The sequence below is a fragment of the Neophocaena asiaeorientalis genome, unplaced genomic scaffold, assembly GCF_003031525.2.
Source record: "Neophocaena asiaeorientalis asiaeorientalis breed wild unplaced genomic scaffold, Neophocaena_asiaeorientalis_V1.1 scaffold253, whole genome shotgun sequence".
NCBI classification, from domain to species: domain Eukaryota; kingdom Metazoa; phylum Chordata; class Mammalia; order Artiodactyla; family Phocoenidae; genus Neophocaena; species Neophocaena asiaeorientalis.
The window spans coordinates 5,089,183-5,112,644 of record NW_020174553.1 but is presented as its reverse complement, the minus strand read 5'-3'; the positions used below and the strand labels follow the sequence as shown (position 1 = coordinate 5,112,644).

General features: G+C 42.8%; 1 protein-coding gene across 1 annotated transcript in view; it reads left to right on the top strand.

The window, feature by feature from the left end:
* UBE3D (ubiquitin protein ligase E3D) overlaps window positions 1-23,462 on the top strand; it is a 154,801-nt gene that overhangs the window by 618 nt on the left and 130,721 nt on the right. The window contains exons 2-4 of the mRNA XM_024757429.1: window positions 8,612-8,808; window positions 12,398-12,488; window positions 23,052-23,283. Coding sequence (XP_024613197.1) covers window positions 8,612-8,808; window positions 12,398-12,488; window positions 23,052-23,283 — 520 coding nt within the window. The remainder of the gene's footprint in view (window positions 1-8,611; window positions 8,809-12,397; window positions 12,489-23,051; window positions 23,284-23,462) is intronic.

Sequence of the window (23,462 nt, the reverse complement as noted above, 5' to 3'; positions counted from 1 at the left end):
AGTAAACGTGTGTTCAGTGAACGACTAACCAAGGTTGCAGACTTCTTATTGGAGCTCATTCTTTTATTCATATTTGGAATTCCAGTGAGAAGTTTGCAAGCATTTAACTTGCTATTCGTTACACAAACAAGAAACTGTTAGGAAAAGTGTTCTCTTTTTTTGGTTTGGTAGTATATGGGACCTCGACTGTTCCCTTGTGACCACTGTTTCAAACAGTGTAAATTAGACGTTAAAATCCGGAACGTTTTATTACCCAGTACCACTCTGAGATAGACTAATGCTTAGCCTTCTCTTTTCCTGAAACCAGCCGGATGTCTCGTGTGGCAGTTTTGGATTTGGCCTGAGAACTGGATTCAGTCCTAGCTTCTTCACCAGAGTAGAATCCTTTAATTTGAATGTTTTCAATTGTAAAATGGGGACGATGTTTATTACTCTTATTTCTCTTTCTCCCCTGCGTCCTCCCCTGCCCTTTCTCAAATCATGAGTTCCAATAAGTGCTGCACGTCCAACTCAAATTCACCTTGTGAGGTTATTTGGAGCCCACACCTTACACAAAACGAAACAAGACAACCTCCCTCCTTTCTCTCATCAAGGGGGCCCTTCATGGTTCCCCTGGATAACTCTCCCTTCTTTCAGCAGGTTAAGAAACCTAACTTTCCTGGACTCCTGTTTTGTCCCTGGTGGTCTTTGGCTGTTGAACTTTATCACCAGTCAATTTCCCCAACCCTAAAAGCAACCACTGTTCTGATTTCATTCAACAACGATTAGCTTGCCAGTTCTTGAACTATGTGTAAATGGAGTCATACAATATGTACTTGTTTGTTTCCGGCTGCTTTCCTTCAACAGTGTTTGCGAGATTCACGTTTCATCTATGTCATAGCATATGTCAATAGGCCATTCTTTTTTTCCTGCTGAGTAGTTTTCCAGTGTATGAATATACGACAATTCATTTATCCATTCATCTATTGCTGGATATTTTGTGTGTTTCTAGAGCTTGCTTGTTATGAATAAAGCTACCATACATTTTTTTTTTTTTTGGCCACACTGTGCGGCTCGCTGGATCTTAGTTCCCCCACCGGGGATTGAGCCCGGGGCCCTCGGCAGTGTGAGCATGGAGTCCTAACCACTGGACTGCCAGGGAATTCCCAAAGCTGCCATACATTTTTGTGTAAGTATTTTTGCTGGGTCATAGGGTAGACGGGGGCTTTACTTTATGAGACACCATTGAACAGTTCTCCAAAGTGATTGTACCCGTTTACACTCTAACCAGGGAAAACTGAATTCTAATGGCTTCACATTCTCATCTGCATTTAGTGTTGTCAGTCTTCGATTTAGCTATTCTGGTGGTATACAGTAGTATCTCATTGTCATTTTAATTTGTATTTCCCTGATTAATAATGTTGAGTACCTTTTCATTTGCTTTTTGCATATATGTTCCTTTGTCAAGTGTCTTCTAATAGCAAGTTGTTTGTCTTATTGTTGAATTTAAATAGTTTTTTATGTAGTCTGGAAACAAGACCTTTTTCATTTATGCCTGTGAGTATGTGAATATTTTCTCCCAATCTGTAACTTTTCATTTTCTTAATTGTGTCTTTTGATGAACAGAAAATCTTAATTATTATGAAATCCAGTTTATTGCATTTTTTTCCTTAATGATTAGTGTTTTTTGTGTCCTTAAGAAATCTTTGTCTACCTTCAGCTTGTGAGACTTTTTTCCTATGTTTATTTTCTAGGAGTTACATAGTTTTAGCTTTTACATTTAGATCTGTGATTATGTCAAATTAGTTTTTGTATTTGGCATGTGGTAGGGGTCAAAGTTCATTGCTTTTCTATAAGGATGCCCAGTTGTTCCATCACCATTAGTTAAAAGGCTGTCATTTCTTCCACTGATATAACTCAGTGTCTTTGTCAGAAATCAGCTGACTATACTGTTTGCATGGTATGCCTTTTTCGACCTTTTACTCTCAACTTGTGTCTTTATATGTAAAATTTTAAAAGCATGTACTGGGCGGAGTTTTTTAAAATCCATTCTGAGAATCTCTTCTTTTTAATTAGAATTTTTAGTCTATTTGCAGTTAATGTAAATAATATGATTTTTATTCTTTCCCATTTTTTTTTTTTTTTTTTGGTAGGTGGGCCTCTCACCGCCGTGGGCTCTCCCGCTGCGGAGCACAGGCTCCAGACGCGCAGGCTCAGCGGCCATGGCTCACGGGACCAGCCGCTCCGCGGCACGTAGGATCCTCCTGGACCGGGTCACGAACCCGTGTCCCCTGCACTGGCTGGCAGGTGGACTCTCAACCACTGCGCCACCAGGGAAGCTCTCTTTCCCTAATCTTAAAAGAACTGCTTCTAGCATTTCATCATTGGGTGTGATGATGTTGACTTTTGGCGAATCTGTTTGGCAGACTGCATAGTTCCTTTCTTTTTGTTTTAATAAATTTATTTATTTATTTTTGGCTGCGTTGGGTTTTCGTTGCTGTGCGCAGATTTCTCTGGTTGTGGCGAGTGGGGGCTACTCTTCCCTGTGGTATGTGGGCTTCTCACTGCGCTGGCTTCTCTTGTTGCGGAGCTCGGGCTCTAGGTGCACGGGCTTCAGCAGTTGTGGCATGCGGGCTCAGCAGTTGTGGCTCGCGGGCTCTAGAGTGCAGGCTCAGTAGTTGTGGCGCACGGGCCCAGTTGCTCCACGGCATGTGGGATCCTCCCGGACCAGGGCTTGAACCCACGTCCCCTGCATTGGCAGGCAGACTCCTAACCACTGTGCCACCAGGGAAGCCCCATAGTTCCTTTTTATTCCTAGTTTACTAAGGGTTTTCATCATGAATAGATACTGTGTTTTCCTTAATGATTTCTACATGTATTGTAGAAATATATGGTCATATTTTTTCCTTTAGTCTTTACTTCTGTGAATTGCATTAGAAACAGTCTATTTATATTAAGCCATCTTAGCATTCCTGGGATAAACCTTGGCCATTCACTTATTAAATTCACAGACGTTTACTGAGTTCCTATTCTAGGGCCCAAAACTCAGATTCTAGGTGCTGGTTATATGGCTGTGAACACCACCAACAAAGCAAAGACAAAAATACTTGCTTTCATTGAGTTTACAGTTTAGTGGTGGCAAGAGGGAGGCAGAAAATACACAAATATTTATATATGTTATAGTGAATAGAGATATGTACCTAGCAGAAAATAAAACAGAAAAGGGGGTAGGGAAAAAAATTCCAACCCCTTATTCTGAATGAGAAAGCAACAGTGGAGCAATAAACTGAAAGGGGTGAGGTCTGGGACTGTATTATTCCCAGTGGAAGACTGTTGCCCTGTGAGAGAACAGAAAGTATGAGGTGGTGCCTAGTTCAGAGAGACGTAGGTGGGCTGGTGAAGCACATAGTAAAGGGTCTTGCAGTGGTGTGCTGGAAAATGTTCAATGACCTGCTCTCCAGGAAAACCAGACAGACAAAAACATTCTTCCTGATTTGCAGCACTTACTGATTCCTGTGGTGGGAATACTTTCACCATAGATGATATCAAACTACCAAAGTGAGGTCAACTGGCTTGCAAAATGCCTGGAATGTTAACAATTGCCTCTAGTGTATTACTGGGTCTTAGAGACCATTGAAAGGACCTTAGCTCGGACTCAGAGTTGAGATGTGAGGTTATTAGATAGTTCCGAGCAGGGTGTGCCACCTGAAAGAATACAAGAGAATAGTGACAAAAGCCTCACATATAAAAAGTGTGGGCAATTAGGGTCTCAAAGACTTTGTTTTGGAATAATCTCAAACTTGAGAGTAAGTTGCTGTCACTCCTGAATACGTTACTGTGGATTTCCTACAAATAAAGACGTTCTCCTACAAAACCAGCATGCAGCACTCAAAATTGGGAAATATGTTACTGCCATCTTATACTCAGACCTTATTCAAGTGTTTCCAGTTGTCTACTTAATATCTGTAATACAAAGGAATCCAGCTCAGAATCATGCATTGCATCCTCGTGTGTCCTTCGTTTGTCAATCTGGAAGAGGTCCTCAGTTTCCTTGACTGACACTTTCGAAGATTACAGCCCAGTTATTTTGTAGAATGTTCCTCCATTGGTTTTGTGTTATGTTTCCTCAAGATTACGTTCAGGTTATACATCTTTGGCAGGAATATCACAAAACAGATGCTGTGTTCTCATCGCATCCTCTCAGGTGGCACATGGTTTTGATTTGTTCCATTCAAGTTCACGTTAACTTTGAGAACTTAAATAGGGTGGTATCTGCCAGGCTTCTCCACCATAAATTGCCCTTTTTTTTCATTATCAGTAAGTATTAGTTGTATTAATAATTCTTTTCATTATCAATAAGTATTAATTGAGACTGTGTAACGGCCCTGTTCCTCATCATACTTTCCTTTTATTCATTTATTATTATTTTAAATTGAAGTATAGTCATTCATTTATTCATATCAGTATGGACCCATAGCTCTGTTTCATTCAGTGGGTTACTTTTTTTCTCAAATTATAAGCAGATGTGGCCAGGGGGAGTCCCTTCAACATGATTTCTGTTTTTTTGTTTGTTTGTTTTGACATTCTTTGATTTCTTCTTCACTTAGTTGCACAGCAAGATATGCCAGGCTCAGGCTCCTCTCATTCTCTTCCTGTCCCAGCCCTGGATGTAGTTATTTTTCCAAGGAACCGTGTTTTGTTTCATTTTTGTTCATTTTGTTTTTAAGTGGAAACTGACCTTTAGAAACCAAGATCTGGGCACAGAGTGTACTCATTACTATTGGCGTGTCACTTCTCCCAGACCCACTAGTAGACAGAACTAGAGTGTGTGTGTATGACATACGTATTGTGTTTATGTATATGTGTGTGTTTGTAAATATATCATAATACATACATATGTATCTCTATATATTACTGTATCTAGTTATATGCATTGGAAACCATGACTTCACCCAGGTATTTTAGATTCTAGTCTACCACCATAGGATACGTTCTGGTTTTCTCCCTTTTCCTCTTTGTAGCTGTTCCCCCACGGTGAGAATCCTGGATTCCATTATCCTCATGACATGTGTTTATTTACTTGGTCAGCTCCACTCTATGCAATTAATCTTCCTCTGGCATCCTTTGCCACTTCCCTTCCCTCCACTCACTGTCGACACTCTCCCCACGTGCTTGGGCTCTCTTACGGACTGAATGTTTCTTTTCCCTCAAAATTCATATGTTAGGGCTTCCTTGGTGGCACAGTGGTTGAGAGTCCGCCTGCCGATGCAGGGCACACGGGTTCGTGCCCCGGTCCGGGAAGATCCCACATGCCGCGGAGCGGCTGGGCCCGTGAGCCATGGCCGCTGAGCCTGCGCGTCGTCTGGAGCCTGTGCTCCGCAACGGGAGAGGCCACAGCAGTGAGAGGCCCGCGTACCGCTAAAAAAAAAAAATTCATATGTTAAAGTTCTACCCCGTGGTGGTATTAGGAGATGGGGCTTTGGGAGATAATTAAGTTTCAATGAGGTCATGAGTGTGGAGCCACTATGATGGGATTAGTGTCCTAATGGGAAGAGACTTCCTCTCTCTGCCATGTGAGGATACAGTGAGAAGGCAGCCATCTGCAAGCCAGGAAGGGGGTCTTCCCCAAGAACTGCTAGCATCTTGATCTTGGACTTCCCAGCCTCCAGAACTAGGAGAAATAAATGTCCGTTGTTTAAGCCACCCATTGTGTGGTGTTTTGTTATAGGCACCTGAGCAGACTAAGACAGGCTCTGAAACTCCATGCTGAGCCGACCCCCCCTGCTGCTCACATTTCCTCCTTTCTCCTCTTGGAACCTGACGTCCTTGCTGGGTGGCCCTCGTCACCCTGCTGGGTTTCTCATATCTACCCCAGGCTTCAGTGGTTCTTCCACTCTTTCGAAGATACCTATCTTGCTTTGCCGTATGTAATTGGCTGCATTTTTCAGGAAGAGGAAGAGAGGAAAGGGTGGTATGGCAGAGGTGGGCAGGCAGGGGACTTAGGAACCCAGTGGTTTCCCTTGAGACGCTTCCAAGTGCCAAGTGCACAGTCTAGTTTGAAAATCACTGAAGTACCAAACTGAACAAATTGTGTATCTTTAGAGCAGTGGTTGGCAAACTACAGCCTAGGGGCCAGATCTAAGCTACGGCCTGTTTTGTTACAGTCTATGAGCTAAGAATGGATTTTATATTTTTCAAAGGGTCATTAGGAAGAAAAAAAGGTAGACTATGCCTCAGAGACCATATATGGTCTATAAAACCTGAAATGTTTACCATCTGACCTTTTATATAAAAAGTTTTCTGACATCTACTTTAGAGGATTATTATTTCTTAAACATCATTTCTGAAGACTAGACTTTTGACTCAAGAGTTTGAGTCTGTCTTCCCTGGAAAAGACTCAGGTTTGTTTTGTTTTTTTAATAATTTCTTTTTTAAAATTTAATTTAATTTTTAATTTTGGAGGACTTCCCTGGTCATTGGGGAGCTAAGATCCTACATGCCTTGCTGCCAAAAAGCCAAAACGTAAAACAGAAGCAATATTATAACAAATTCAATAAAGACTTTAAAAGTGGTCCACGTCAAAAAAATTTAAATAAAAAAAAAATTTTGACCACGTTGCACACTGAGTTCCCTGACCAGGGATCGAACCCACGCCCTCAGCAGTGAAAGCATGGAGTCCTAACCACTGGACCGCCAGGGAAGTCCCAAGACTCAGGTTCTTGATATTCTGTATTGCCAATTAAGGGCAGATCTACACACTTCTAATAGGAACTAGCCAGAAAGTAGTTTTAAAATTTTCTAAGGCAAAAATAGGAGGCCTGACCAAGATTCACACCTGAACACACGGTATGACCTCTCTACTTGGATGGCATGCAAGTGGATGGCCCACCTTCTGCACTTCAGTGACACTGAGTGGACGGCCTGCTCTTGCTGTCAGCATTTAAGAGGGGGATCCAGGTGCTTTGCTCCTCTGGTGCGATGCTGAGCATATTTCAGCTTCATAGGAGTATCATCTCTATATGTCTTCATACCCTTCTGTACTTTTGGTGCCTGGTGGACAGCAACTGTGTTTTACTCTGTTGCCTGCACCAAGTGATTTGTGTTTGTCGTGGACTGGGTTAGTAAGTCCTTTCATGCCTGGTATTCATACATCACTAGATTGTTTTCTTCATTATTTGTTTATTCTTAAAATCGACAAAGTTTTTCTCCTGTACCTTTTGTTTTATGTAATCCTGGCTTCCTTATCAAAATCCTGTATATCAAATACCAATGCTTTACTCTCATGTATTACTGTAAGTAAAGTAAAACATTGAAATGCTGGTCTCAGGAGCAAGAATATGTCACTAACTCATCCATTCATTATTCACATAACATTTACTTAGTGCTTGGCCTAGGAGAGTCGCTGCCCCCCTCCACGTGCTTCCATAGTCCCCTGTATTATGAATAAGTGCAACGTAGTTTTAATGCTCCCTTGATCATTCCTGTTTACTAGCCTGTCCTCTGCTTGGGGGTGTGGGGTGCAGAGGAAATATCTTGTTAATCATTGTATTCCCAGTACTTGGCACATGGTAGAACTCAAAAAAGGTGTGTTGAGTGAGTGAATGAAGGTCGAAATCATGCTAGGATCAAGGGACGCAAAGGTGAATAAGCCACCGTCTTACGCTGCCTTGTTGAATTCTCTCGCCAAAAATACTTTGATGGGGCTTCCCTGGCGGCGCAGTGGTTGAGAGTCCGCCTGCCGATGCAGGGGACACGGGTTCGTGCCCCGGTCCGGATAGATCCCACATGCTGCGGAGCGGCTGGGCCCGTGAGCCATGGCCGCTGAGCCTGCGGGTCCGGAGCCTGTGCTCCGCAGCGGGAGAGACCACAGAAGTGAGAGGCCCGCGTACCGCAAAAAAAACCCCAACTTTGATGAGCAAGTGCGTGGTGCATGACAGACTAGCACTCCATTGTGCTGGTTTGCAGAAGCTGAAGTCAGGGAGACCGGTGGGAGGGAAGAGTCGGGGTGGGGAAGCGAAGTGGCAGGCTGTGCGGCAGATCCTGGAGCAGCCCAGGGGTAGGTCCGGGCTGGAGTAGATGGAGGAAGCACTGGGGTAGGGAGAGAGTCGGCACTCAGGATCATTGGCAGTGGGGAAGAGTACATGCTTAAAAATGCATCGTTACCGGGCTTCCCTGGTGGCGCAGTGGTTGGGAGTCCGCCTGCCGATGCGGGGGCCACAGGTTCGTGCCCCGGTCTGGGAAGATCCCACATGCTGCGGAGCGGCTGGGCCCGTGAGCCATGGCCGCTGAGCCTGTGCTGCACAGCGGGAGAGGCCCCAACAGTGAGAGGTCCACATACCGCAAAAAAAAAAAAAAAATGCATCGTTACCATAAAAAAAGAAGCAAGAATGAAAAATATGTCTCTGAACTTTCATGTCAACGGTGACAGCGAAAAGTACTCTCTGACCTCATCTAAACCTAGTATAGATTAGTTTCCTTTACGATAAGTTCACTGCTGTTTTTCCACGGCAGTGACTAAATTCAGGGCCCTTATTGAAGAGGAACAGAGAGCTCCTTGGCCGTTTTTGTTTCTTTCATAATGTGGCTTTCATCAATGAGAAATAATTTCTTGTGGGTTATTTTTAATTCCCAGCGTTCCAGACGAAGGAGGTCTGCCCATGGATGTTTGCATAACGCCGACCTCGCTCCAGATGAAAAGCCCTGGCGGCTGCACGGAGCTCTGGCTGCCAGCAGGGGTCAGGCTTGTCCCGTCCTCCTGCCGTGGGCTGCGGCACGTGGCCGGGGACGGCCTGCACCTGCGGCTGCAGGCGCGGGCGGAATTCTGCACAAGTGAGTAGTGCTGGCGGTCCTGTTTCTGCATTTGCTTTTTCGTTATAAATCAAAGGTGATTCTTTTTTTTTTCCTTTGAAAGGTTGAACTTTTTCCAGGTGAAAATCACTGCTCATCAGCTGCATAGAATGTGCTGGGGGTCCAGAAGATGTATGTTTTTTGCCAGCTCTGCCCATTATTAGCTGCATGCAATTGAACATGTTACTTAACCGTTCTGAGGCTTTGTTTCTTTGGGGTTTTTTTAAGTGTTTTATTTTGTTTTCCTAATAGCCTGCACTTTTTTTTTTTAGAGCAGTTTTAGGTTCACAGCAAAATTGAACAGAAGGTAAAGAGATTTCCCTCATACTCCCTGCTTTGTTTCTTTAATTGTAAAAAACCTGGCTCACAGAGTTGATAGGAGGATGAAATCAGATGGCAATCGTGCAAGACCTGGTTGATATTAAAGCATTACGTAGAAATATTCATTCAACAAATATTAGCTCATTGATCTAGGTGCTGGGGTACAGAAGTGGGCAAGCTAGGAAGGTCTCTGCCTTCATGGGGCTTAAGATTCTAATCAGTGGGAACAGGTAATGAACACACAAGTTGTTTGGATACAGAGGTAAGTGCTGTGGGCAAAGTAAAGCAGAGTAATGGGATAGGGCGTGACTAGGGGCAGATGAGGGTCAGGGAAGGCCACTCTGAGAAAGCAGTGTTTGACCAGAGAACTGAATGATGGAAACGATCGCATCCATTAGGGACATTTAATTAATTAATTAATTAAATTTATTTATTTTTGGCTGCATTGGGTCTTCATTGCTGTGCGCGGGCTTTCTCTAGTTGCGGCTAGCGAGGGCTACTCTTCGTTGTGGTACATGGGCTTCTCATTGTCGTGGCTTCTCTTGTTGTGGAGCACGGGCTCTAGGCGCGCGGGTTGAGTAGTTGTGGCACACGGGGTTAGTTGCTCCACGGCATGTGGGATCTTCCCGGACCAGGGCTCGAACCCGTGTCCCCTGAATTGGCAGGCAGATTCTTAACCACTGTGCCACCAGGGAAGTCCGGGACATTTCTAACTAGAGGGAACAATACATACAGATTCTGAAATTGAGTTTGATGCGTCATTGACTTTGATTGTTGCTATGCCTGTGATACTTCCAATATTTTGTTGTTGGCACATTGATTCAGAAAGGCAGTAGAAATGTTTCTCGCAATAATTTATCGAATGACCTCACTGGTTCATTGCCTCTTTGCCATGTGAATGATATGCTTCGGAGGATTAAAAATGATGTAAAAAGGGGAAACGGAGGCTGTGACAGCTGGATGTGATACTCGTTCTCAGAGAAGGATTGTAGTTCTTATAGATGCACTTGATTTCCCTGTTGCCTCATGGATGCGAAGCCTTTCATCTGCATTTCTCCATGCAGCCCCGAGGGCGGTCAACAGGATTGTACTGAAGAGCTGTTTAGGAGTTGTCAGATGTTCCCTCGCATCTCTATCCTGGCTTTTGAAAGGAAAGAGAAGTAGAGGGAGCTCCGTTCCTTTTTTGTTGGAGAATGATTGTGCTTAAGTGCTGGATTAGTGAATAACTAGTCTGAGTTGATCAGGGTTGGTTTGAGGAAAGAAATGTCCTGGGGCTGAAGTGGCATAGGATAAACCTAAGAATGACTGTTGGAATAACCATGGAAAGAAGAATGGGGCCATCAAGATGGGAGATAGACTAGACGCTCTGAGGGTACCACATGATGGGCAGGGGAAGTGTTGTTTCAGGGAAGAAGCCTTGGGAGTCTGGCTCCTGTGATGTCATCACCTGTCTTTAGCTATGATGAACAGTACCCAGAGCAGGAATCTTGGGTCACATCAGGAAACTGGAGAAAGGCAGGCGTGAAAGCCACAGTGGAGCGTTTTCAGATCTTCTGCTAGTTTTCTGGGACCATGATTTTAGGTCCTATAATGAGGAGGTACGGAGACCTTCCAGAGACAGAATTGGTATGTTGCCTACCCATATTCTATAACAGTTAAATAGCAAAACTTGAGCCATTTAAAAAAATTTAAATCAGCAAACATTACCGTCTAGTTTCAACTGTTGGAAAAAATAAATTGCTGTGTGTTGGTTTGCATCTGTTGTTGGCATTCATGGGTCTCCAATTTCTTTACATTTTTAACACATATTTTACGCAACAGTCTGAAAAGGAAAAACATTTGAAGCCCTGCTCTGCAGTGCATGAAGGGGTATGCAAAATAGATTCCTCAGTATTTAATTGCTTTCGTGCTTTCCGCATAATAGGTGGTGAATAAATATTTGCCGAATGAATAAATATCAAATAGGTGCATACTGATGTAAACTTGAATCAAAATCTGTGGTAGGAAGCGAGTCTTAACATTTATAGCATTCAATCTGTGTTTCAGGGTTTTTACAAAGCTGACTTTTCAACTATAAGGATGCTCTTTTAAGGACTACAGTAGACATACTGTTACACTGTTTTGAATGCATAGGTCAGACGTGACCTTTGACCCAGAACTGGCTGCAGTAAAATCTGATGTAGTACCAGCATTGGATTCATCCCCAGGTGGCAGCGCTTCCCAGGATGCCCCTGGATCAGAAGGTTCTGACTTGAACCTGAGCCTGCATCATTGCTGGGTGAGCAGCAGAGGGCAGTGTGTCACTGAAAATTTGTTTATTGGTTCTGAAAAGAACATTTTGGATGTCTTACCCAGGTCTACTTATTATCTGCTCAGAGCTAAAGAATACTGTTTGTTTCGCTTTAGTGCTACAGGGCAGTCCTAGAAATTAAACAGAAGAATTTTTAACTCTAAGGCTTAAACTTGCTCACATCAATTTTTTTTAATCTTAGAATATAAAGTAACATAAGCCAAATTCAAATTGCTTGATTCTAATGGATATAACCTCATTTCTTCAGACTTTTTTTTAATAGACAAAAATTTTTGTAGGTTTGGATTTTGTTTTTTGGGCTTTTTTGGAAATGAAAGTTTCCTTCATGAATGAAATAATGGAAACTAAGGAAACATACTGTCTTATACTGCTCTTTCATATACTATGGGAAATATATGTTTTCCCACAGCTTTAATCAGAAATTGAGTTTCACTCTTGGAAGATGGAACTCTTCTTAGGAGCCGTTTCATTCCCCGGGACCTGCCCAATAAAGACCAATTTCAAGATTGATTTTGTTTGTACGTACTGGTAAGATGCCAGAGCGGACATCAACCTCGTTTCAGTCGAATTAAATTTAAGAAGTCTGTGCAGTCACAGTGATGAAAAACTGTCCCTAAGCATAGCAGAGGAAATAGCTCCTTTTCTCTCATCCTTAATGTTGGTATTTGCAGAATGAGAGAAATAACGAGTTATCTATGTGACACAGATCATTTAGGGCAATACCTAACTCTGAAACATGTAGCAAAATCTGTTTTTGAAAACACTTCCCAATATTTGCTTCTGCTTGAGTCATCAGATAATACTAACTAAATGGGTACTTCTGGGTAGATCATAAACAGTGCTTATTGGTGGTAATTTATTGCGGCTCTTAAACACTTAAGTATGTTAATGGATTTGTCCCAAACCGCTAAGATTTGCCGTTTCCTCGATTTCCTCTAGAACTGATCTCAGTGTTTAATCAACGCTCCCAAGCCCAAGAATGTTGCACGTTTTATTGCCAGTCCTGCGGTGAAATCATCATGAGGAACAGGTAAGGAACACAGTCAACTCTGGTTCATCCTGTGCCTGGCAATGGCTTTCCTCTTTTTCTATCAGAATCTTTGAAGGAACTGCCAAGGGAGCAGCCTGCGGCCTTCAAATGAGAGCCACATTGAACCAGACCAGCCCCCAAACGCTCCAGCAATCACGGAGCAGCTAGATTTTCTCCAGCTGACAAAGGGGAACAATAGGATGCTGGCTTTGAGGGAGGAAGGCTTATCTTGGTGGAATAGCCTGTAGAGATAGGCCCCTCTCCTCTGAAAACAGACACGGCATCTGTCACACGTTTTAGCCGTCATCCTGGTGAATGAACTTCTTCCACATTAAGTGAATTTTCTAAATAACAGAAGCTTTTGCAGCACAATTTTGTACTTGAACTATTTCTATTAGTGCCTTTCTAAAATCCATTTCCTGTTTCCCTGCTTATTAAAACAGCATATAAAGCACAAACCAACCTTCTCTTGATGCTTAGGTTAATGCTGTAACCTGCCTTCGAGGTGTGCTGTGATTACCCCATTGAGATGGGAAGGGCCCTTTGCTGTATTCTTTGTATTCCCATGTTGTCTCTTTTAATTATTTTTCCATCCTCTCCTCCTGTCAGCCTCTTTGTTTCCTGGGCACAAACCCTGCTCTCTGAATTTTCTAATCACTCATAGGCTGGAAAGACAGAGCAAACCCTTATTATAGTTAACCATATTTTTTTTACTTTATTTGTTTTTGGCTGAGTTGGGTCTTTGTTGCTGCTCGCAGGCTTTCTCTAGTTGCGGCGAGCAAGGGTTACTCTTCGTTGCAGTGCGCGGGCTTCTCATTGTGGTGGCTTCTCTTGTTGTGGAACACGGGCTCTAGGTGCGCACAGGCTTCAGTAGTTGTGGCTCACGGGCTCCAGAGCGCAGGCTCAGTAGTTGTGGCATACGGGCTTAGTTGCTCCGTGGTATGTGGGATCTTCCCAGACTAGGGCTTGAACCCGTGTCCTCTGCCTTGGCAGGCGGATTATTAACCACTGCGCCACCAGGGAGGTCCCTGTTGACAATATTTAAAGGAAGAATTTCGAGCTCTTCGTTGGATGGGTTTCCTTGGAGACTTACATGAGACCCCTCCTCCTCCAGTGTTCCAGGTCTCCATGGAGGGATTCAGCAGATCTCTGCTGGGAGCCTTTCCTGAACCCTGGGCTGGTTTATGTGCTCCTCGGAGATTTATTCGCCTGTCTTCCCGCTTAAACTGTAGGCTTCGGGTGCGGGATAGTCCTACGCATATTACTCCTCACTCATATTTAGGGTGCAGTGTTGTGTAGCGGCTGGTAGTACAGACCCGGAAGCCAGCCTGTCTGTGTTTGTGTCCACCAGTTACTAGCTGTGACCCTGGGGAAGTTACTTAACCACTCTGTGCCTTCATTTTTTTTTTAAATTATTACAAAAAATATAGATAACAATAAGAGCTACCCCCATAGGGTTTGGGGGAGGAGCGAATGAGTGTAACTGGTAAGCATTCAGTATGTGATAGCTCCTGCTGTAATTCTTACTCTTATCACCATCTTCATCATCACCGCCCCCAGCAGCAGGCTCGCTGCCCGAGGAAGAGTGCATTCTCTATAAATTCTTGCCGGTTGACTCGAATAAACGTTAGGGTGCTTAGCACAGGCTCTGGACGCACAGGCTCAGCGGCCATGGCTCACGGGCCCAGCCTCTCCGCGGCATGTGGGATCTTCCCGGACCGGGGCACGAACCCATGTCCCCTGCATCGGCAGGCAGACTCTCAACCACTGCACCACCAGGGAAGCCCCATCAGCCTCTCTTGCTTGCTCTCTGATTCCTGGCAGCATCCCGGGTAGATGAGATCGTGGAAAGTTATGCTGGTGTAAGTGGGGGGCTTGTGAGCAGGGCACCCTCTGAGTGATTATCTTGGGGAAGCCATGGGGTGACTCTGAATCTGCAGGGGAGGGAGAACGTCCTCACTCAGGTTCCCTAAGGCTGAGGTGGCCACACTGTCAGGGATAGGCCCGCTTGAGCCTGGAAGGTCCAGAGCATCCCAGGTTACCCTGGAGTTTAACCAGGACAGTTTTCCTTCTCTCAGTCTATTTCTGGCTTTAGTTTAACTCTCAGACGCAGTTTCTGAAACATGTGTGCCTCTACAACAGCGAGAGACCTGGAAGTCACAGAGGAGCGAGTTTACTAGAGTAACGGACCTCCCTGGTGTGCTTGGACTGAAGGATGTGCTCGTTCATCATTGGCTGATACTGCATCTTCTGTTTGGTGTCAGTCCTATTTACGACTGTGGACTTGAGAGCTCGGAGGGCTTAGAGGCTGACACTGGAAGGCTGTACGCGCTCTCCCGAATCCTGACCTTTGGGAGGCCGTGGGGTGAGAGGTAGAGCGGGAGAACGGGACCTGGGTTTGAACTCCAGCTTTACCGTCACAGGCTGGGGAACTTTGTCCACGTCACCTCAGCTTCTTCTTATGTAGATGTTAAGACGGCCTAGTTTCCTAACTTGTGAAGAGGATAAACGCTCTTACCTTTAAGGCTGTAACATATATAATAGTAAAGACTCGACAAGCTCTTTTTAGTTGGCTCTACAGCCTCCTTCCACCCCCTTTTCCATAATTGGCCTTATTGGCAAGCTAGCAGATTATCTAGTACAGTGTTTCAGGCCTTTTTGATTCAGGACTCCGTATTTTTGAGGGGTACCAGGGAAATGACCCCCTCTCTCCCTTTTTCTTTGTGAGAAGGTCCACAGTGGACGTGACTTGGGTCTTGCTTACTTCACAAGGCTTCCCTGGACGCCTTTGCCTATCACACATATGCGCCTGGCACCTGGGGGCCTCTTGAGCAATGCGGAGAAATCCTTAGTAGGCGACGGAAGGCTTTGCTTCCATTTCACTCTCAGGCAGCAGGCCCCGTGGCTCTCTGTTTGATGGCAAGACATGCTTCCTCCTGTGTCTGCAGAAGGATGTCATGCTGACTGTTTGCATCAAGCCCAGTGGTCTTCTCATTTCTCCCTCAGTTACCTGTGCCACGCAGGTGGTAAGGACATCTGTGCTTGTTGAGTAGAAAGTAAAACCAAAGGTATTTCAAAGGAGGCTTGTATGTGCTGTAATCAACTCACTGTCGGCATCCTTTTCAGGAAGGCATCTTGGAATATGGTGGTTTGTCTTAGCAGGAGCTCTTGTATTGGGAGCAATGGAGCCGAGTTAAGATCTGCTTACCGGCCAGCCTTTCTATCTGGGAACAAGTCACTTTGATTCTCGGTTTCCTCATCTGCAAAATTCGGAGGTTCAATTAGATAGACTTGTAAGAGTCCTGCCAGCATGAAAATTCTGTGCGTAGTCAGCCTCAAAAAGTTGCACCTTGAGTTCTGTGAAGCATGATTATTTGGATAGTGCAAGACTAATGCTTGTTACTATTTTTTTAATGAAAAAGATTCTTGTCAAGCAAATTATAGGTGCAGAAGACTGTTTAACCTATTAAGACTCATTAATGGCTTTTAATACTTACTCGCCCCGGGGTGCCTGAAATCTGCTAATTACAGCAGTCTTTTTTCTTCATTCAGAATCACACGTTCCTAGCCATTTGTTTGGTGGTTTGAAAATAATGCCTTGTTTCTTTACAATAAAATTCTCCAATTTGCATTCTTACCAGTTCAGCAGAGTTTTTCTGTAAAAATTGTCCAAACATATACAATTTTTGATCATTCTCTTGTTAACAGTCCCTAATATCAAGCAACAATAATAATAAAATTTAGTTCGTTGTGATCAGTCTCAGAAACAGCTAAATGGTCGTTGTGTTTGGAAGTTGTTATGTCTTTTAGAAATAAATTCATGTCAGACTTGGATTATATCGGTTGGCCAAACAGACTTTGAAACATCAGCCTGATTTTCAGTCATTTGAGAGGTCTCCCAAGGTCTCTGGAAAGGCCCTCCCGGTTCCACCTGCACCAGCAGAGCTGGGTGTCAGCCCAGCAACTATGAGGGCATTGAAACTCTAGCAGGTAACAAGCAGAATGGACTTAACGGAAACATAAAAGATGTCGGAATATCCAACTAGTTGATTGGTCCATTTGACAGACCAGCTATTATCGTAGTCTGAAAACAACTACTCCTATGAATAGTCACTTTTCTGTGAAAGAGAACAAAGAGGTGAAAAGAGAGGATAGGCACACACTGAATTATTGGTAACATTGTACAAACTTTTGGAATACATAATAATGCCAGCTTATCTATATTCTAGTGGCTATATTTTGAGCTTTAGATATTTGATCTTTTTCTTAAAATTCTTATTGCCCACTTGGTTCTAATCCAATGTGAAATCTCTGTATTACCGTTGTTAATATCACTGATTAATGGTTGATTTTAAAGTTAAGGCATTTCATTTTCTTGTCTGTGTTTAAGTTTTAAATAAACACCATCAATCAATAACATTTATTAAAGTTGTGCATTTTAAAATGTAGTAAAATGGATATTCTTAGACATTAGTGGTGGATCTTTAAATCGATCATTTTTTTTCTGAAGGCAATTTGGCAATACGAACTAAAAGAATAAAAATTGTTTATACTCATTGACCAAGTTTAAAAAAATAAATTAAATAAAATTGTGCATTTTAAGTTTTTTCCCCCAAAGCTTATGCTTAAGATACGTTAAAAATAACTAAAACATTTTAATTAATTAAAAGCATGTGTTGCTGTTCATCATAGAATCTTAAGCTGAGAGAATGTTCGAGAAATCATTTCACTCTTTCTCTGAGCTTCAGCAGGTTTTTACGTAAAAACTACCTTGAAAAAAATGTGGTATCTATTTTCTTTTGAAAGTTCTCTTGGGAAGTAGATCATATCAAAGTTTCAGGGTTTTCGATAGATACACTTTCAGGAGAGCTGTGATTAAAATACATCTTTTGTTCTTAAAGGTTTTATGTTGTTTCAGAACATCAGAAAATTTCTTTCGGCTGTAAAAACACTTTTATCTTTGCAATGACTTGTGAATTAGCCTCTTTCTTGCTCGATGTCTTATGTAGATAGCTGTGGGGTATAGTATAGCTTTTATTCACCGTGATACAGGGTCAAGTTAAGTCTGCAATATCACATCGTGCGCGAATGTGCATCAACGCTCCCAGATCTCTCTAAGTCTCAGTGCAGTTTCATTTCTGATCATGTATGAGGTTTTGACGTTGCTGCCTTTGACACTGTATTGAGCATCTGTTTATTGGCACTACGTGCAAAATGTCAAGGGACAGAGAATCTTAGTGATGGAGAAGATCTAGGAGCCTGTTTAGGCCCAACTCTTACTCTAAACAGGCACCTTTGTTTGTCTTCCTCCTAATCTTTGTAAAAATTCAAATCCGACCTATCACTCCCGCACCTTAAATTCTGTGATGCTCCCCAACTATCTGTAGAACCAAGTTCCCGCCCCTTAGGTTGACGTGTCACACCCCATGTAGTCTGTACCATCCCACCTTCCCTGTCCCCTTTACTGATGTTCTGTGTTACCAGGAGAGGGAATATATTCCAAGGGAGAGAGTTAGTTTGGAGTCTGGAAGACCTGGGCTGTGATCCTGCCTTTCTTCATCAGCTCTGACTCTGTGAACTTGTAGAGACTATTTAACATTTCTGAGCCTCCCTTTCCTTCTCTGTAACAGGGGAATGGAAATTCTCATCTCACAAAGTTGTAGTAAGCATTACATGGAATAAGGTGTGGGCGCTGCCCACCTGAGGTTTTCTTAAGTTCAGCTAAATGTGCGGACTTACAGCACTACCACCGGCCACGTTTCTCGCCTTCGGGGCAGTGGCAGGAGTTCCCCTCAGCAGAGGACCTGCAGCAGTTCAAGCAAATGGCAGGTCACATACCCCTCTGGGGACTCTTGTCTCCCCATGTGACACGGTTCCAGGTACAAAGTGCAAGATTCATATCTGGCAGGTGCAGGAGCTACCCGGAGAAGAAGCCTCATGCCCGAAACAGCCAATAGCTCCTGTGATAATCCTTTGGCATAGTTTCTAGGGTTCCCCACGAAGCTCTACATTCAGGGAAGTTTAAAGCACGGCATCCTCATCTAATATTTACAGCTCATTCAAACTTCTTCCTAGTCCAGATGCAATAGACCAATCAAGGATCATTGTTACCATAGTCAGCGTTGCCTAGCAATGTAATCAATGCCTACCATCTACCTGGCTTCCAGGGTAACAGGTCTAGGTGGTTAAACCAAAGGTCGGATTCTCAAGCAAAGGAAAATATTTGTTAACCCTTTCATCCGAGTATGCTGTAGACCCAACCAGGGGCCTCACATGTTATAGTTATCAACACTCCTTTATTTAAGAGCTTACACTATGAGTCAGGCACTGTGCCTGACACTGGGACTCCAGTGGCAAGTTAAACATATATGGTGCCTGTCTTCATATTGTTTCCTACACCTGTGATGCCCTTAGTTCCTTTCAGTGCCTGGAGAACTCCTGTTCATCCTTCAAAGGTCTGCTCAGATGTTACCTCTTCTCTGAAGTCCAGCGGCACTCTACTTCCCTAGCACTTTGTACATGTTGCCCTGAATTCATGGATTGGTTTTGCGAGTCCATGAATCCCCTAAAGTAATATGCAGATTTTGTGTGCAGGTGCGAATGTATGTTTGAAGAAAGGGCTCTCATCGGATTTTCAAAGGGGTCTGAGCCATCCCCTCCCTTTCCCCCCTCAACTCCCAAGCATTTAGAACTGCTGCTCTGTTATGAGCATTTATTATATTCTGGTTTTGGTATTTGTTCATAGATGTATGTTTCCCACTAGAACGTGAATACCTTGACAAAGGGACTATATGTACTAATATTTTGTGTCAGCAGAACGCCTGCCTCCTAGCAGTAGACTTTTAGAAAGTATATGTTGAAAGAATCGATTCTTAATCTCTTAATAGACTCAGCAATCTGAATGATGGTAGTGGTACAGCATTTCCTAATTTAAAAGGGAATGTTCTTGCTTCTAGTAAACTAAAATCAGCCTTTCTTGTTCCTACTTCTGTCCTCTGGAGTGAAAATTAAATGTCTCCCCTCTTCCACGTTGTAATTGCCCTTTTATGAGACTCAGAGTTGATTGGGGAAACCAAAGAAAAAGGGTTCATGGGAGGGAATCATTTAAAAATGATACATTTGCATCTTAAATCTTTTCATTTAAAACATGGCAAATGTACATTACCGTACTAGTATTTTAGTATGGAACTAATATCTTTTTGTTGAATATGAGTCTGCTGCTGTGGACTCTTGGCTTTCTTCACTTATGCCATCCTAAATTCATTATCCAGAGTTTCCAGTTTAGGTTTCTTTAACGTGGAATGAGAAGTTAGACACTGAAGCAGTCTGATTGCAGAATTCTTCTGGATTTTTATTCTTTTTCCCTCGCCTCAGTTTTTTTTATAGTTGTATCTCCCACATTCCACCAGTGATTTTGTTTTTTAATAACTGACTGTCCTCTACTCTGAAATGTTTAGTTTTCAGAGGAATAGCAACTCATACTTCCTTGGTTTACATGTTTGATTAAATTATGTAACTAAAATAACATGTAACAAACTAACGTGTTGGATTAAATTATGTAACTAAAAAAAACATGCATAAGTGGCATACACAGGTCTGTGATCAAATACAGTTGCTCCTTAGCAGGCAAATGGTCCAGTCGATTGGAGCAGAAGCGAGCAAGTATTCAGGGTGCTTTAAGCTTTCATGATATTCAAAGGCATTAGGAAGCCCAGAAGCATGTTTGTATTCTGGTTGTTTTTTTTTGCGGGGGGATAAATTATTTTGAAATATCCTCATCATCCTGCCCACATTTCTTCTCCCCTGAGACCAATTTAGATTAAAATAGAGGTAAATTTAGATTAAACCTTCCCAATTTAGATTAAAATAGAGGTAAACCATGGAAAAGTCTCAGGTGTCTATATTTCTACAGGAAAAAAATGAAACCATTAAAACAAAAGCTGGGAGCAAATATAAGGGGCTACTTAATTGTAAGGATGTTCTAAGCATAAATAATAATGACAGAGTGGAGCTTAATTTCTCTTCCCTTGAGTGTGGCCTGGATTTAATGACTCACTTCCGAACAATAGAGTGTGCAAAGGCAGAAATAGGAGCTCTGCTAGTGGAGGAACCTTGCAGATGCCACCTTAACCGAGTGATCAAGGTTGACATCCCCAGGAATAAGTCATGTTGATACAGTGTCTTCTCTGGGTTTGGTGTGATGAGAAGTTGCCTCAGTGGTAGACATCCCCCAAACCCATAGTCTCAGTCTAATCTTGAGAAAATACCAGACAAACTCAAGTGAGGGATATTCTGTAAAATACCTGGCCAGTGCTTTTCAAAAACCTCAAGGTCCTGAAAAACAACGAAGGACTGCCACAGAGCAGAGGAGATGAGGGAAACCTGATGACTAAATGCAGCGTGTTGTGAATTGGATCCTGGAACAGAAAAAGAGGACTTTAGTGGAAAGTAGTTTTGACAAATCCTCCCTGGTTATGTAAGATGTTAACATTCGGGAAAGCTGGGTGAAGTATATATGAGAACTATTTGTACCACCTTTGTAACTTTTCTGTAAACGTAAAATTACACCAAAATAGAAAGTTTATAGAAAATAGTAATGAGAGAAATCACAGAAGAAAGGGTTGGATGATTTGAAATTTAAGACACGTTAGTCAAATTAGAGGCAATAACACTGGAAAAATATTTGTCCCAGATTTTAGACAAAGGACTGATATTCTTAATATAGAATATACTTGTACAATTTAATAAGAACATACTAACATCTCACTGGAAAATGACCATTGATCATAATTCACAGAAGAAACACTGTGGCGAATAGATATGACAGCCAGTTCAGTCTCACCAGTAATTAAGGAATTGCCAGTTACAGCAGTATTGAGAACATTTTCACCAATTACATGGAAAAATGATAGTATTCAATTCTGAAAAAAGGAAGTGGAAGAATTATAGATTGGTACAGCCTTTCTGGAAAGCAGTTTGTCAATATAGGAATTGAGTGTAAAAAAGATGCACATTGGGACTTCCCTCGTGGCGCAGTGGTTAAGAATCTGCCTGCCAATGCAGGGGACACGGGTTCGAGCCCTGGTCCGGGAGGATCCCACATGCCGTGGAGCAACTAAGGCCATGCGCCACAACTACTGAGCCCGCGTGCCACAGCTACTGAAGCCCGCACGCCTAGAGCCCATCCTCTGCAACAAGAGAAGCCACCGCGATGAGAAGCCGCGCACCACAACGAAGAGTAGCCCCTGCTCACCGCAACTAGAGAAAGCCCGTGCCTAGCAACAAAGAACCAATGAAGAATCAACGCAGCCAAAAATAAATAAATTAATTAATTTAAAAAAATGCGCATCATTTGTGCTTGTAATGTCACACTTACAAGATTTCTTTCCCAAGGAAATAATCAGATCTGTATACAAATTTTCTGGGACTGTTCATCACAGCGTTGTTGATAATGAAATACTCAAAACCCAAATATCTAACAGTGAGGGAATGACCTAAAAAGTTTTGGCATACCTATGGAGTAGAATGGAGTCATTAAGTATCATGACATAGATAAATAAAACAATGAAAGCAAGATACAGTTTGTGTATTTCCTCTGATCCCAGACTGTGTGCCTGTGTACAGCTGTCTCTCTTGAAAGGCTGGCAAAGAAATACAGTCATGTAAAAAAATATCTACCTGACCTTGGGTGGTAAAGAAAGGATTTTTAGAAACAATTTTATTGGAGTATAGTTGATTTACAGTGTTGTGTTAGTTTCAGGTGTACAGCAAGGCGAATCAGTTATACATATACATATATCCACTCTTTTTTTAGAATCTTTTCCCACGTAGGCCATTACAGAGTATTGAGTGGAGTTCCCTGTGCTATACAGTAGGTCCTTATTAGTTATCTGTTTTATATGTAGTAGTGTGTGTATGTCAATCCTAGTCTCCCAATTTATCCCTCCCCCCCTCTTATGATAACCATAAGTTTGTTTTCTACATCTACTTCTGTTTTGTAAATAAGTTCATTTGTGCCCTTTTAAAAATTTATTTATTTATTTAATTTTTTTTCCGGTACGCAGGCCTCTCACTGCTGTGGCCTTTCCCGTTGCGGAGCACAGGCTCCAGATGCGCAGGCTCAGCGGCCATGGCTCACGGGCCCAGCCGCTCCACGGCATGTGGGATCTTCCCGGACCGGGGCACGAACCCGTGTCCCCTGCATCGGCAGGTAGACTCTCAACCACTGCGCCACCAGGGAAGCCCTGTGACCTTTTTTTTAGATTCCACATATAAGCGGTATCATATGATATTTGTCTTAGGAATAAGTGAAGTAAGTCTGACTTACTTCACTCAGTATGACAATCTCTAGGTCTATCCAAGGATGGTTTTTATTTGCTTTATACCTCCCTGCGTTTTCAAAATTGTCTATAGTGAGTATATGTTACTGGTGCCATCAGGGGAAAAAATAACACTGCAAGTAATGTGGTTAATGAGTTTCTTTCATCCTTTGTGCTGATTTAATTAAGAGCATGTCACAGTTCCATTTTGTCCTGTAAAACACTGTTTTCCTCTCTCCACTAGGAAGCTCCTCAGGGTGCTCCCCCTGCCACACGAAAACTGGGGTGCTCTGGTTGACGAGTGGTGCTGTCACCCCAACCCCTTTGCTAATAAGCCACTTCATCCACAAGAGAATGACTGTTTCACTGGAGACTGTTTCTTCTTGGTGAATTTAAGACGTGATTTACAGCAGCCGAGACCTGAAGTAGCCCCAGTGGAGACGCGCTGTCTTTCTTCTGAGAACCATTTAAAAATGGTAATATATCTTTCAAATTAAATGCTCATTTAGAGGTCGGTTTAGAAACTGCTTTCTCCAATCTTTTCTTCATTCAGGGCATGTGACAGACAGTTCTAAAGACCAAAATCCATGATTTTCAGTTGCCTTAATCATCTAGCTCTGCTCTTTTGTTATGGAAAAAGCATGTGGCGACCTTA